At 40.4% G+C, this 12,232-nt stretch overlaps 1 protein-coding gene across 1 annotated transcript; it reads right to left on the bottom strand.

The window, feature by feature from the left end:
• Positions 1 to 6,369: 6,369 nt before the first annotated feature.
• On the bottom strand, positions 6,370 to 10,749 carry TEX36 (testis expressed 36). Its single transcript, XM_065746611.1, has 3 exons — positions 10,474 to 10,749; positions 7,919 to 7,999; positions 6,370 to 6,618 (listed from the first exon to the last, which is right to left on the bottom strand). The coding sequence occupies exons 1-3, from the start codon at positions 10,747 to 10,749 to the stop codon at positions 6,370 to 6,372; spliced, it is 606 nt and encodes a 201-aa protein (XP_065602683.1).
• Between the last annotated feature and the right edge of the window lie 1,483 nt (positions 10,750 to 12,232).

Genomic DNA, 12,232 nt, shown 5'->3' with positions numbered 1-12,232 from the left:
AGCAACAAAAAGTCTTTAAACCTGGTACTTAACTCCATCCGTGAAATATTACGCAATATGTTGATCATGCTGTTTTTTAATTTCAACTCAACTGAAGAAGCATTGTTGAAAAGAATCACTGTATCCCAGGGGAATCAGGAAATTAAACTTTATTTATTGGGTTTTGACTTTCCCATAAGTAGATACAGCCATATACCGTCTGATTACCATCTGAGGGGAGGCACAGCTTGAAAAAGAGCACTGCCTATGTGCCACTGGGCCATTGATTAATTAAGCAATAAGATGAGAAGGTCTGTCGCTTAGGGTCATTAATGCATGCCTAAAATGCCATTTGAGGCCCTAATGTCTGGTTAGTATTATGGACCCCGATCCCACAAGAATTTACTTCTGAGCACAGTACTTGCTACTTCTGCTGGCCTGTTCACACAGAAGGCATTGCCATTTGTAAGTACTAGAACATTCTGGACAATCTAAAAGTAATCTTTATTGGTGGGGACAGGGGAGGAATGAGAGGGAAAGCGTGTTCATTAAATTTAGAATACAGCTCTGGTTGGAAATAGCATCCTTCAAGCGATGCAATTTGCCTCATTCCATAGGATATTGAAAGCGATCAGAAAAGCATATGGTCAGCCACTCATTTCTTAAAATAATACACAGACCAACAGCACAGCACAGCAGACCCGTGCACAGGGAAAGAAGGGCTGCTTACAGCAGGAGCCTGGGAGTCGAGTCCTGACTGCTTCACAGCCGTGGCCTTGCTGCTGAATTCCAGACATCAACCTCAGCAAGCATGTCATAATCCAGTCATCTCTAAAATGAGTACAGCTACTGAAATACTTTGTGGTGCTACTGTAAGGATGAAATCATTACTATTACTGTAGTGGTTTATGATTGGCATTTTACTATTTCTATGCATTCTGTAACAAGAAAACAATCCTAAAGGTGTTCACTACTTACAAACTGGTTTGGCGAGTCTGGAGAGGAGGCCATTCTATACCCCTCTTACCAAATCTGCTACTTTTTTGAATTAAATACTTAATATTGATTAGGCTTGAAAGAAAACATTGGCTTTCTCTAGGTCACTCATCTGCAAGGAGACTGACCCACGTTCCAGTCCTTGCTTCAATCAATGTTCATCTCAAATTTTCAATCCATACAAGGACCTTGACTCAGGCAACCCCTCTCCCCGGGGATGCCCTAACCCCAGGGCTAGGTCACTGTGCTCATCCATGTGCACACATGAATGTTCCCATGTTGATCTAACAAATGACCAAATGTTACATACACATGAGAAAGGTTTAGCAAGAGGAAAGTAAAGAAAACTTGCACCACCACAAATTAAGCCACAGCTTTCTGCCTCAAACAGTGCAGCAACAGAGGAAAGAATAAAACCTATTTCAAATGGGTGTCACAGTAATTAAGCTCTTACACAAAGACGTGATAATAGCTGCTCTTTATGCACCTACCATAAAACTTGAAGTGTTTGAGCATTCCTCTTGATAGGATGACATGAGAACAATTAATCTGTGGCTCTTTCCTTACAAAGGTTTGTGGTTGGTGCTGTCAAGACTGAGTCATGTTGGACTTCTCCAGATGCAGCATTTTAGGTACCTGCAGAAGTCTTTTGGGATCTCAGTGTCTGGCGCCCACCAGTAGATTAACGGAAGTTTGAAAATATTCTCTCTGAAAGGGCTACATAATTTCCACCTTTGGTGCGTGCAGAAATAGCTACATATTCTCTACAGAAAGAAAAGAAGTTGCACATTTTTAAAAACAAAAGACCTGCTCTACAGGCTTGTCAAAGATGATTTCAACTCAAATGAGAACCACTTCCCCTTATCAGGCTGAGAAATATTATTTCCTAAGCAAGGAAGGCTAGAACACTGTTTCAAGCTGCAGACAAACAAAGCAGGATCCAGTGTAGGGCAGCTAAGATGGTCAGAGGTGCACAAGTTGCAAGGAGAGGCTGAGAAAAAATGGGCTTGTTTGGTCCTGCAAAGAGGAGGCTATGGGCAACCTGCAGCAACTAAGGAACAGTTGCAAAGATACGCAGCCAAACTCTCCCTGGTAGTGCCAGTGATGTACAAGGAGGCATTGGTCACAAAGGTTCAGGATGGTATTAGGAAAATGCTGTTCATTAGGACTGTAACAGGTAACCTGGAGAGGCTGTGCAATCTTCCCCTTTCTGGGCTCAGATCCACAAAGCCACGGCTGAGCTAATCCTCTGCTGGCACCAGTCTGGCCCGAGTTGGAAGCTGGACTAGACATTTTCCTCAGGTCTCCTCTAAGAAACACTTTTTAGGTAATTTCAGACCAATAGAACTAATCTCAAGCTAGGACCTCTTCTGTATGCAACATTTCAGAAATGATAATCTGAGATATTTCACTTTCAGGAGACTATATGTAAATACAACAAGCTGGGATTAGACAGAACAGCAACTTGACAACGTGCTTTTCATAGAAACTACACAGTTGCCTGACTGAATTATAAATTGGGTGCTTAAATGGTTCACACCCACTACTGTCACACATTCAAAATAGGGTCAGTTAGGATTACTTCCCTTTTGAATAGACTTCTTTTTAATTTGATATTCCAGAGATAATATTTTAACAGCTCACTGGTTTAATCCTTCATCAGGGAAGCAGACATGTTTGGGATGAGGCAGCCCTATGCAGTCCTTTCCATCCTAGAGTGGAATGGGTCTCAGCTTTTGTCACCTATTGCTCATCACATAGCAGTGACAAAGAGAGGTTAAAGAACAAAACATGAATTTGCAAAGTCTCTATTAAATACAGAGATACCTAATCCAAAGATTCAACTTCAGAAATATTGCTTCTCATCAGTCAGCATGATCACTTGACAGGAGACCTATACTTTTGGTTCAACATTAACATCATCATTACAGATAGACCCATATTTCGCTTGGCCAGGGGAAAATTAAACCAGTGTGAGAACATGTACAGAAGTTCAATATTATCCACAATAAAAAGACTGTACTTCTTGAACTGTAGCACTGTAAACAAAAAGCACCATTTTTTTTTTTTTGACAGATCTCCAACAGCATTGCTACTGCTTAACTGTACAGCCCTACAGCCCGGGGAAGGAAAAATACCCATCTTGAGTACATTTACATCAAGTTACTTCACTGTGACCAACGTGCTAAGAAACTCCTTTAGAGGTACATGAAGTGATTATGAATACAGAGTGATTGGATTAGTAGCTGATGACTTAGAAGCCAAGCTGCTGCATCCCCACCAAATTACCAACTCCACATGCAGCACCACTCCACCTTCTATCTAACCTGGCACACAGGGTGGGGGATTCAGGAATCGAGCATCTGCTTTCCTTGAGCTTCTTCAGGCAGCAAGTAAACAAAACTGACACATTTATATAATGTCTCATACTGTACCAAACCCAAACTCGCCTGCTGTCACAGCACATCAGTATCTCACGTATCTGAGTCAAGATGACTGAATTTCATAGGTTCCAGCATTCATTTTCTAAATGAAATAGTAATAGACAAAAGGCTGATATCAGTCTTACCAGAACACCACGTGGTCCAAGCGAAAGCAGCTTCTCTCAGATCTAGCAGTCAGCAAACCGTGGGAAAAAAAGAAAGAAGCACTTCAGTATGTGGACATAACCATTCAGGTACAAACACAACCACATTCCAATACAGCTGAACTGATGCAATTTGAGAAACAGGCTCCCTTGTACCCAGACACAGAAAGAGGTGGGGGACAAAGTTGCTGCTCTTCCACTCACACCTATTGGTCAATCAACACTTGACTGCTACCTAAGGTATCAGCTCATTCAACCAAAGCAACTCGGAGCCTTCTGCTCATCCCCTTGGTGTAAACTTCTTTGATAAATTTCACTTGAATTGTGTGAGATTAGCTAACATACTGAAATAACCTCTAAATTAACGTGAGAGAGATGCTTTAAGAAAGTTGTATACAAACTGATGCTGGCTGAGGAGAAACAACAACAAAAAAGGGTTATGACAGCTGCTCATCTGAAAGGACTGCAGTACAGAGCCTGTTATTTCTGTGCAGGGGTTATGGCTTATAGACATCTCGAAAATTTTGCAAGAAATTGACCTTTTTTTTTTTGTTTGTTTTCCTCCAAAAGAGGGACAAAAAAAGCCTATATTTATCAGCATCACTTCAAGCATACCCTCTGCTTCTCCAGAACAGTATCTGGCTGAGTTAACCTATAGTGTGCTCATTGTGCTCAGCCTACCTCAGCCCATCTGATCCTAATTAGCGACCAGCCAGGGCTTTCCTGTGCTGACTAGGAAACATTTATGGGAGTTAGCAGCCCTCCTACGCTCTCCCCCATCCCCCAAGAAGCAAAGAAATCATGTAGAAAACATATTTTAGCTCAATAGGGATTTCTTCTCAGAGACGTTATTATGACAAGGTGAAATAAATGATTTTACCCAAACTATGCAAGGCTGTGACTTTCTGAGAATTTATTGGAGGCTTTTATCGTTCAGCTCAAAATGCAGTGTATTGCATTTCATGTTATTTACTGGAGAAACTCAGCCAGAGCGCGTGGCATGTGGGAGTCACCAGGGCTGCTCAACCCAGCACAGTGCTCTTCCATTTGTACAGAGGTTTCATGAGCTCTACAGTTTATCCTCCAAAATCTGTATCACAGTATCACTGTAACTAAATGAATCTGCAGTTCATTCTAAAAACAATCAGTGTTTGACTCAAAACATGAGAACAAGATACGGAAAAAATAAAAGTAATCTGGAATCTTCCTACTGGTGTTTTAAGACATAACAAACTACAGCAATTTATTTCTCTGTATCCAGCTGTAATGTTAAACCATGGATAAACATTACCAATGTAGCAAGAATGTGTTTCTTCCTTCTGATGGAGGTCCAAGATTGCCCTCTTGAGTATGCCAGACAGCATGGGGTACTTCATGGACCATGTGATTGGCACACGCTTTAGTTTTGAATCACTTTGGAGATGAAATTGTTGGCTAAAGCTCTGGAAATTCTGACTCTAGTGTTGTCAGGCAGGCTTTGAGGAAAAATAACACTTTTAAATAACGCTATGGCACTTGGCTTTTTATCTGTTTTCACATTGTTCAGTGAGGTTTTGCACTTCTGCATATTTTGCAGCACCCCAAGAACTTTGGTAAAGGGAACAGCATATAAGAAAAGACTGTTGTTTCAGCGTGTGCATCTCAAATTGCTGCATTTGGGGCAATATTCTAACACAACTTATTTTGATGGAACACAGAATTCTCACACACTACATGCCAGTTCAAAAAGATGTATCCACTGAACAGCAGAAATCAGTTCTTAATGCAGCCCACTTTCATGGCATCTCTTACAGTGCAGGAAATTCTAAGCATTTAGGGCTTATTTTTCCATTTGTCTCATAAACAAAGAAAACATTTTGCATAGCAACAGGCTTATTTATAGTACATTTTAAGATACACAGTTCTGTTTATTCTTTTACTGGTATTAATGGAAATGATCCAGAAGAGAAAAACACACTACTTGGAGGTCTGACTCTAATCCCTCCCATACCCTGAAGTCAGTTAGTATCTTGGGAGCAGTGTTTGAAGAACTGGATCTGAATTCGCTTCCTGAGGGACATGTTAACTACAAAACCATCAGTCCTTTTCAGAGTTAGCCCACCTCAAACTCAACATTTCAGACACATCACTTTCAGCTTGAGCTTTGCCATGAATGACACATACATACATACGTGCATGCATACACTTATATTTTCCAGAATTACCAGACAAGCATGCAAATGTTTGTTTCTTTACTTATGCAACTGCTGTGTTATGACCAAGGATTGCAATCATTTTGCATTGTGATCTAACACTCAGATTCTTTGTTATCTCGTTTCCCTATGGGCAAGTAACAAGCATTCGTACCCATAAAACCCTTCAGAAAAGTTTATCTCCTACCTGAACATGCAGTTTTGTTCCCTGCTGTGGTGAACCCTCAAAGATTCAGTTCCACTGTACACTTCTGTCAACACACATGCTTTTGGCTGCATGAGGTACAGCGATCCCATTGATCCTGAAGTTGAAGGGGCTTTTGTACGAAGATGAGGATCAACCAGTATCAAATAACACAAATGTAGTCCCTACCTCTGTTTTCATAATACAGATATTTCTAAATGCACCATCATGCCTTTCTTCATAATGCTCTTCTTCACCACATTTTTAGAGCAAAGCTTCAGAGTAACACAGGAATACTGATTTGAATCAACTCTCGGCTGCATTACCACTTTTTTCACTTTATTTTTGTTTATTTCATCATTTGAGCGTAGCTGAGATCTACAGAAAAAGCTTTGATTATGACAAATGCTACAAAGATGGTATTATTATAATTAAGATGATTTGTTTGGCTGCACGTTCTTTTCATTCTCAGGAACAGGTTTGTCAGTGCAAGATTTTCCTGAGTGGTGCTTTGGGTACCGCCTATAGAAAGGGCCCTCAGTGCTTTTATCTTTCAGGAACGATGTCTGATAAATGCTTAAGCCATCTTCACTGCTAGGAACTGATTTAGGAGCCCATTGGAAGAAGTTCTGTGAGTTCTGCTGCCTCCTCTGCGGTTCCACCTTCCTTCGGCCCATACCCTAGATAAAAGATTGAAAGAAGATATCATGTAAACATATGACTTACGATCACAGTTTCACAGATGAAGCTTGTAGCAGTCACTACCCCACTGGGAAGTTAACGAAGCTGTTACCACAGTGATTTCAGGAACTCATGGCTGATCTTTAGCAAGTTAAAAATAATATTGCCAGACTTGCCTGCATGAACATTTCTGGTTGCATATATAATGGAAAATATGTTGACTTACCATCCATCACTACTGATAAACCACTCACACTCTGTACTTCTCTAGCATGCTATCTACACAAAGCTATTTGCTGTACTTGGATAATCTAACCTTCAGAGGAACCCAAACAATTAGGTTAATAATTTGATATTTAGACTGCAATAAAGAGATTGAGACTACGAAATCTGAATCTTCAGAACTATCCCTTGTGTGTCCAAACAGTGAGATGGAGCCTGATTTTTAGACTATGAAGCCTGCAGGAAATGTATTGAAATTATGCTTGATCAGTATCTCTAAAACTGTGAGACACTGCACAAAGTTCACAGAAATAGAGGTCACTCAGTACTAACGAATAATAAATACCTAAAAAAAAAGCTAGATCTAGCACAGCCCAAAGTCAGACATGCTTTCAGTATCACACTTTGCTTCTTCCTCCTCTGTTCATTACCCCATAATCTGCACTATTGTTTTCTGCCTAGAAAGACATCAGCAATCTAAGAAAAGATGAAAAACATGGAACTGTTTTACTGCAAGTACAGTAAAGCTAGAATAATATTAGATGTGTTCAAAGTTGTGGCATCCACAACATACATTTAAACAGATGTGCTGTAAAGAGAGCTGGAATGGAAAATAATAGACGCTGAAGACATGTTGTTAAACTTATGATGAAGACAAGTCCAAACCAAATATGTGAGACTGTGTATGTTCCTAATTACTGTAAGTACTGTAACTACTGTAAGTAGTTAGGAACCCTCTAAAGACCATGATAAAGGCAATCACTTTTAGCTGAATAGTGAGACATGTGAAAGGGTGCAAAATCATGTCAAGCCATGCCCAACAGGACCACTAGAAAATGCCTGTAAGAGATCCAGGTCGTGGTGTTTTTTGTCCCGTTGAATTCAGCTGTTCTCAGTGACAACCTGTGCTGCTGTATAACTGTGCTAGCCCAGAGAAGTCACATCCCTACACTAATAAAAAGTGGCTTCCTTTGCCATTGACATTTTTCCCTTTTCACACTTTTGAACATCAATCATTTCTGCAAGGGAGAAAAAAGAGACTGAACTTTCTGATCTTTGTTAGTGCCAGGTACTTACAAAATCAAAATACTCTCCTATGTTCTGTAGACCGTATCTGTTGTCATGAGAAGAAAATGGGAAGTTGTTGTTCATTGCTTTCTGGAAAAAAAAAAAAAAGAAATGATAGGAAAAAACATGAATTTTCATTATTTGACTGGAAACCTATTAGTCTTAGTTCTTATGTTCTACCAAATGCTGAAACTGCAGCTGCCTACACTCCAACACAGAAGTCGTTCTCATATGTTAAATCTTAATTTGCACATAAATTTATAGGGACAAAATGAACCCTACCCCCTGTAGGTTCTAATATTTTTTATTTCTTATGAAATCATGAAGAGGATTTGTGTTCCCTGGACTTGTTGAACACATACAAGATTAATATAAAAGTGTGAATTTTCAATTGAGAAATGCTACATACTGCCTACAAATGGCAAAATATAAGATACATGGCAGGATTGCCTTGTTTAATCACTAGCAAGCCCAAAGCTAATTAAAATGAACTACAAAAGGGACCTCAAAACTGAATTAATTTGTGATTTATGTACTGAGTGTCATATACAGTGCACGTTGCAGGGGAAGTGGAAGAGGTATTAATCACACAACTAACTTATAATCTCATTTTTTAACAGTGTTCATCCAGACTAAAATGAAACTAGAGTTTTATTAAAAATAAGAACAAGTGCAAAATGTAACATATTTATTTTTTTTCAGTTGATTGTATATCATTGCAGAATTTTTAACTAAGCTAAGAAGTGAAACACTGAACACTCCTCTGGACTATTAGTGATCCATGTCCTTTCCCAAACTGTATTTTCCTGTCATGATGGGAACCTGATTTGTTTCTGTAAATGCTGCAGTGATTTTTACTTTTAACACTGTGGAATACGTTTTTCATTTTCCTGCTGTTATTCACCTCCAAACAAAAGAGAATGTTTAATTTAATAAAAATTTTACAATATGTTTCAGGAATAAGTGCATTTTATGAGATAAAATCTGAATTAGTTCTAAAGATAAATGTAACTAGAATCCTGATCCAACAAAAAGAATCACCAAATATGAAAACCACCTGCATGCAGCCCAGTTGCATGATTTTAGGCTCAATAGTATAATAGATTCTCTACATTTTTTGGTAGCAGCCACACATTCACTTGTTTTATCATATAGATCCAAGCAGACCTGTTAAGTCCAACTGATAGATTCTTGTGTTTAAAATAACTTCTAAGTAAAATATAAGAAGTAATAAAATATTTGTCTACAATTACACTTCAACATGAACATGTTAGGAGTAGTGTTCTATTACTAGTGCCTATATGCTGCATGGAAACTAAAAACCAGGATGTTACACACTGAACATGGTTTCTTGGAAGGATTACCCATATTAAATAACATTTAAAAAAAGCCTATTTCAGAATAATTGTATGATTAATGCAAAGTAAGAAATAAGAGAGAATAGGAGCTTAAACATTACTTCATTTCTTAGAAAATGAACCTCACAGCCAGCGTGTTCCCTCACATGATCTGATTAGAGACATCCAGCTTCACGTGCAGGGAGCTTCCATAACTCACCAGCAATCTTTTTAGAATGTCACACGGACAAAGTTCCTCACATGACATCACATTTCAGCCTCTGATGCTTCTTTGTACTCCCACTTTTAACCTCGTTTTAATTCTTGGTTTATGTGAGACAGGAGTTTCACTAATGTTTTTTAACAGTAAAGGGTTGGTAAATCCAAGGCATAACATCAGACAGTCATACCAGTGCTGATACACAGCTGCCTAACCTGGTTCTCTTCAAACAGTGGCAAAGGCCAAACTGTCCACAGACAGACAGAAAATCAACCTTGTGTCCAGTTATGTTATACTATAGCCAACTTCTTCTCACAAAGCTTTCCTTCTCAATATTCCTTGCTAGCCCATTTTGATCCATCGCTGCAGCAAAATTTGTGAAATAATTCAATTGAAAAACTGACAGAAAATGAAAACAAAATATTTGGTGCCCAAAGTGACTAGGCAAAGCACAACTCAGCACAGCAATAAAGGACATAAAAGTGTGCTTTTTAAGTTGTAACTGTTAAAATACATTTTAAAAGTACTGCCTTTTCATTATTTACATGAGCACCCCAAGCAAGCTTTAAAAATATTTCCAATAGAAAGTTTTTAATATTCATAATATAATTGTTTGAATATGCTGAGTTTCTGGAAAAAAAAATCACAACAGATAAATTTGATTGAAATGCTTTTACAGGGCTACTTTACACACAGACTTTGGACTGTAGTTGGCCATAATGCATTCTGGCACACAGGCATGTCTCAAGCACCTACAATAACTAACACGAGAAAAGCAACTGAAGCTGGAGAGCAGCAGGTCTTTGAGTATCCCAAATTATAACGGTGTAACAGCAAAACACATTCCTTTCTCAGCACGGCTGGCCATCATTTCACTCCCTGAGGCACTAAGTCTGCCAGCCTGCTGCAACTCCCACAACTACAAGCGTTCTTCCTCTTTATAACTTAGCAAATGGTGCCTTGCAGACAGCCTGCCTGCCACGGGCTGCGTGTGCACAGCCACCCACCTGCTCCCTCTCTTGAAACACGTGCGGCAGCCGATCCTCCACGCTCCGTGCAGCCTGCAGGTCCTGGACCTGCCTCTGTGCGGAGCGTGTGGTGGACTCCAGCGGGCCCTGGCATTCTCCAACATGAGCAAACTGCAAAAGAATGGAAATGGCGATCGATGTTAAAAAGCAATCCCACCAGAAACGTGGGCAAAATTGATTTTCGCCCGGTTGATTTATTGTATCATTTGTATTGGAGCAGCCTCTAGCGGCCCTTGGCAGAAGCACGGGGAGCATCCCACGCACTGCACGGCCACACACAACACCACGGTTTCTCCAGGAACTTACTGGGAATTGTTTATATAATGGTACACAGTCTAGTAAAAACATTTAGGCTCCTTTATCTATCTATCTATCTATCTATCTATCTATCTATCTATCTATCTATCTATCTATCTATCTATCTATCTATTTTTGCATGCTGGTTGTTATAGTAGGTTTAAAAGCACAGCAGATTTTGGGAACAACCCAGCTAAGTTTTAGACCTGGGTGAAGGAATGCCTGCTGGCCAGGACGTGGGACACTGGTCTGGTGCTGGCAGGGCAGGAGCTGGAGGAAACACTGCCTGGCAGTGTCCAAAGATAATCAATCAGGGTGAAATATTAAAAGAGAGACCACTAACACTGCTGGAAAACTGTAAATAATCAGCGAGAGACTGCTTTAGCATGGTTTCTGCAAATACCTAAGACATTTTTTCATCATAATCCTCAGGAACACAAAGCCTTGCTTCCCCTGCAAATGCCCTGATTAGAGGGCAACCTCACCCTCATCACATCACTTTTCCCGCAGATTAAGGATAAAGCACTCCCGTGGGACCAGCAGCCCCTCCTGCTTCCCCCTACCCCCCCCCTCCCCCAGCATCCCGCCCCTTACCCAGGCGCCGGCGCTCTCTGTGTTACGGTTTGTCCACCTGCTGTTGGACATGGCCCTGTGCCGGCTGGCTGCCCTGCCAGCTCTGAGCCGTGCCCTCCTGGAATGCTGGTTGCCATGGTGGGTGTTTGCTTCCCTCACAAAGGTGTCACTCCAGCAGTTCCTTGGAGACAGCTCACCCCAAATGCCTTCTGAGCACCATTCTGTGCCATCCTGCCCTGCTGTGCACAGAGCAGTGAAGAGATGCCCATGAGAAGGTGAGTGGGGATTGCAACTCCTCGTAGTAAACCCTCTGTGCTGGGTAAAGCTTTTGGGATAGTGTATCTTAAGTTCATTATTCGATGGGAATAGGGTGGGAATCAGATGCCATAGCAGGCAAATGAAATGAGAGAAATCATGGTACTTGCATTGGTTAAGTATGAATGATTCAGGCAGTCACAGCCATTTACCTTAAAGGAAATTACAAAGTTCCTGCAGGAGACTGAGTTTTCCATCTTACTATAAGACACACAGATATTTGGGAATACTAGCTGCCCTGCTGTCACTTCTCAAGGCTTTCTTTGTCTCTCTAGACATCCACTGAAGTTTTGATAATAGATAAGAGCGATACACTGGATGTTATTGCTAACGATGCCATGCTATAAGTTACTTTAAAGTAACAAAAGTAAGTGACTTCGGTGATGATTTACAGAGGTGATGATTCTAGCACCAGCTCAAGGAGCGGAGATAAGCCATGCTGCTTTTCAGACCGAGGAACTGAGGGACTGAAACGCGACAAGAAGGATGATGTGACCAACAGAGAAAGGAAATACAGCTTGTTCTCATTCCTTCGCTCTTCATTCCAGGTTCA

Source organism: Cyrtonyx montezumae, unplaced genomic scaffold (assembly GCF_038088225.1).
Source record: "Cyrtonyx montezumae isolate F1298 unplaced genomic scaffold, pur_monq_1.0 scaffold_4, whole genome shotgun sequence".
Lineage (NCBI taxonomy): Eukaryota > Metazoa > Chordata > Aves > Galliformes > Odontophoridae > Cyrtonyx > Cyrtonyx montezumae.
The sequence above is the reverse complement of the archived record's forward strand: the minus strand, read 5'-3'. Positions and strand labels throughout refer to the sequence as shown.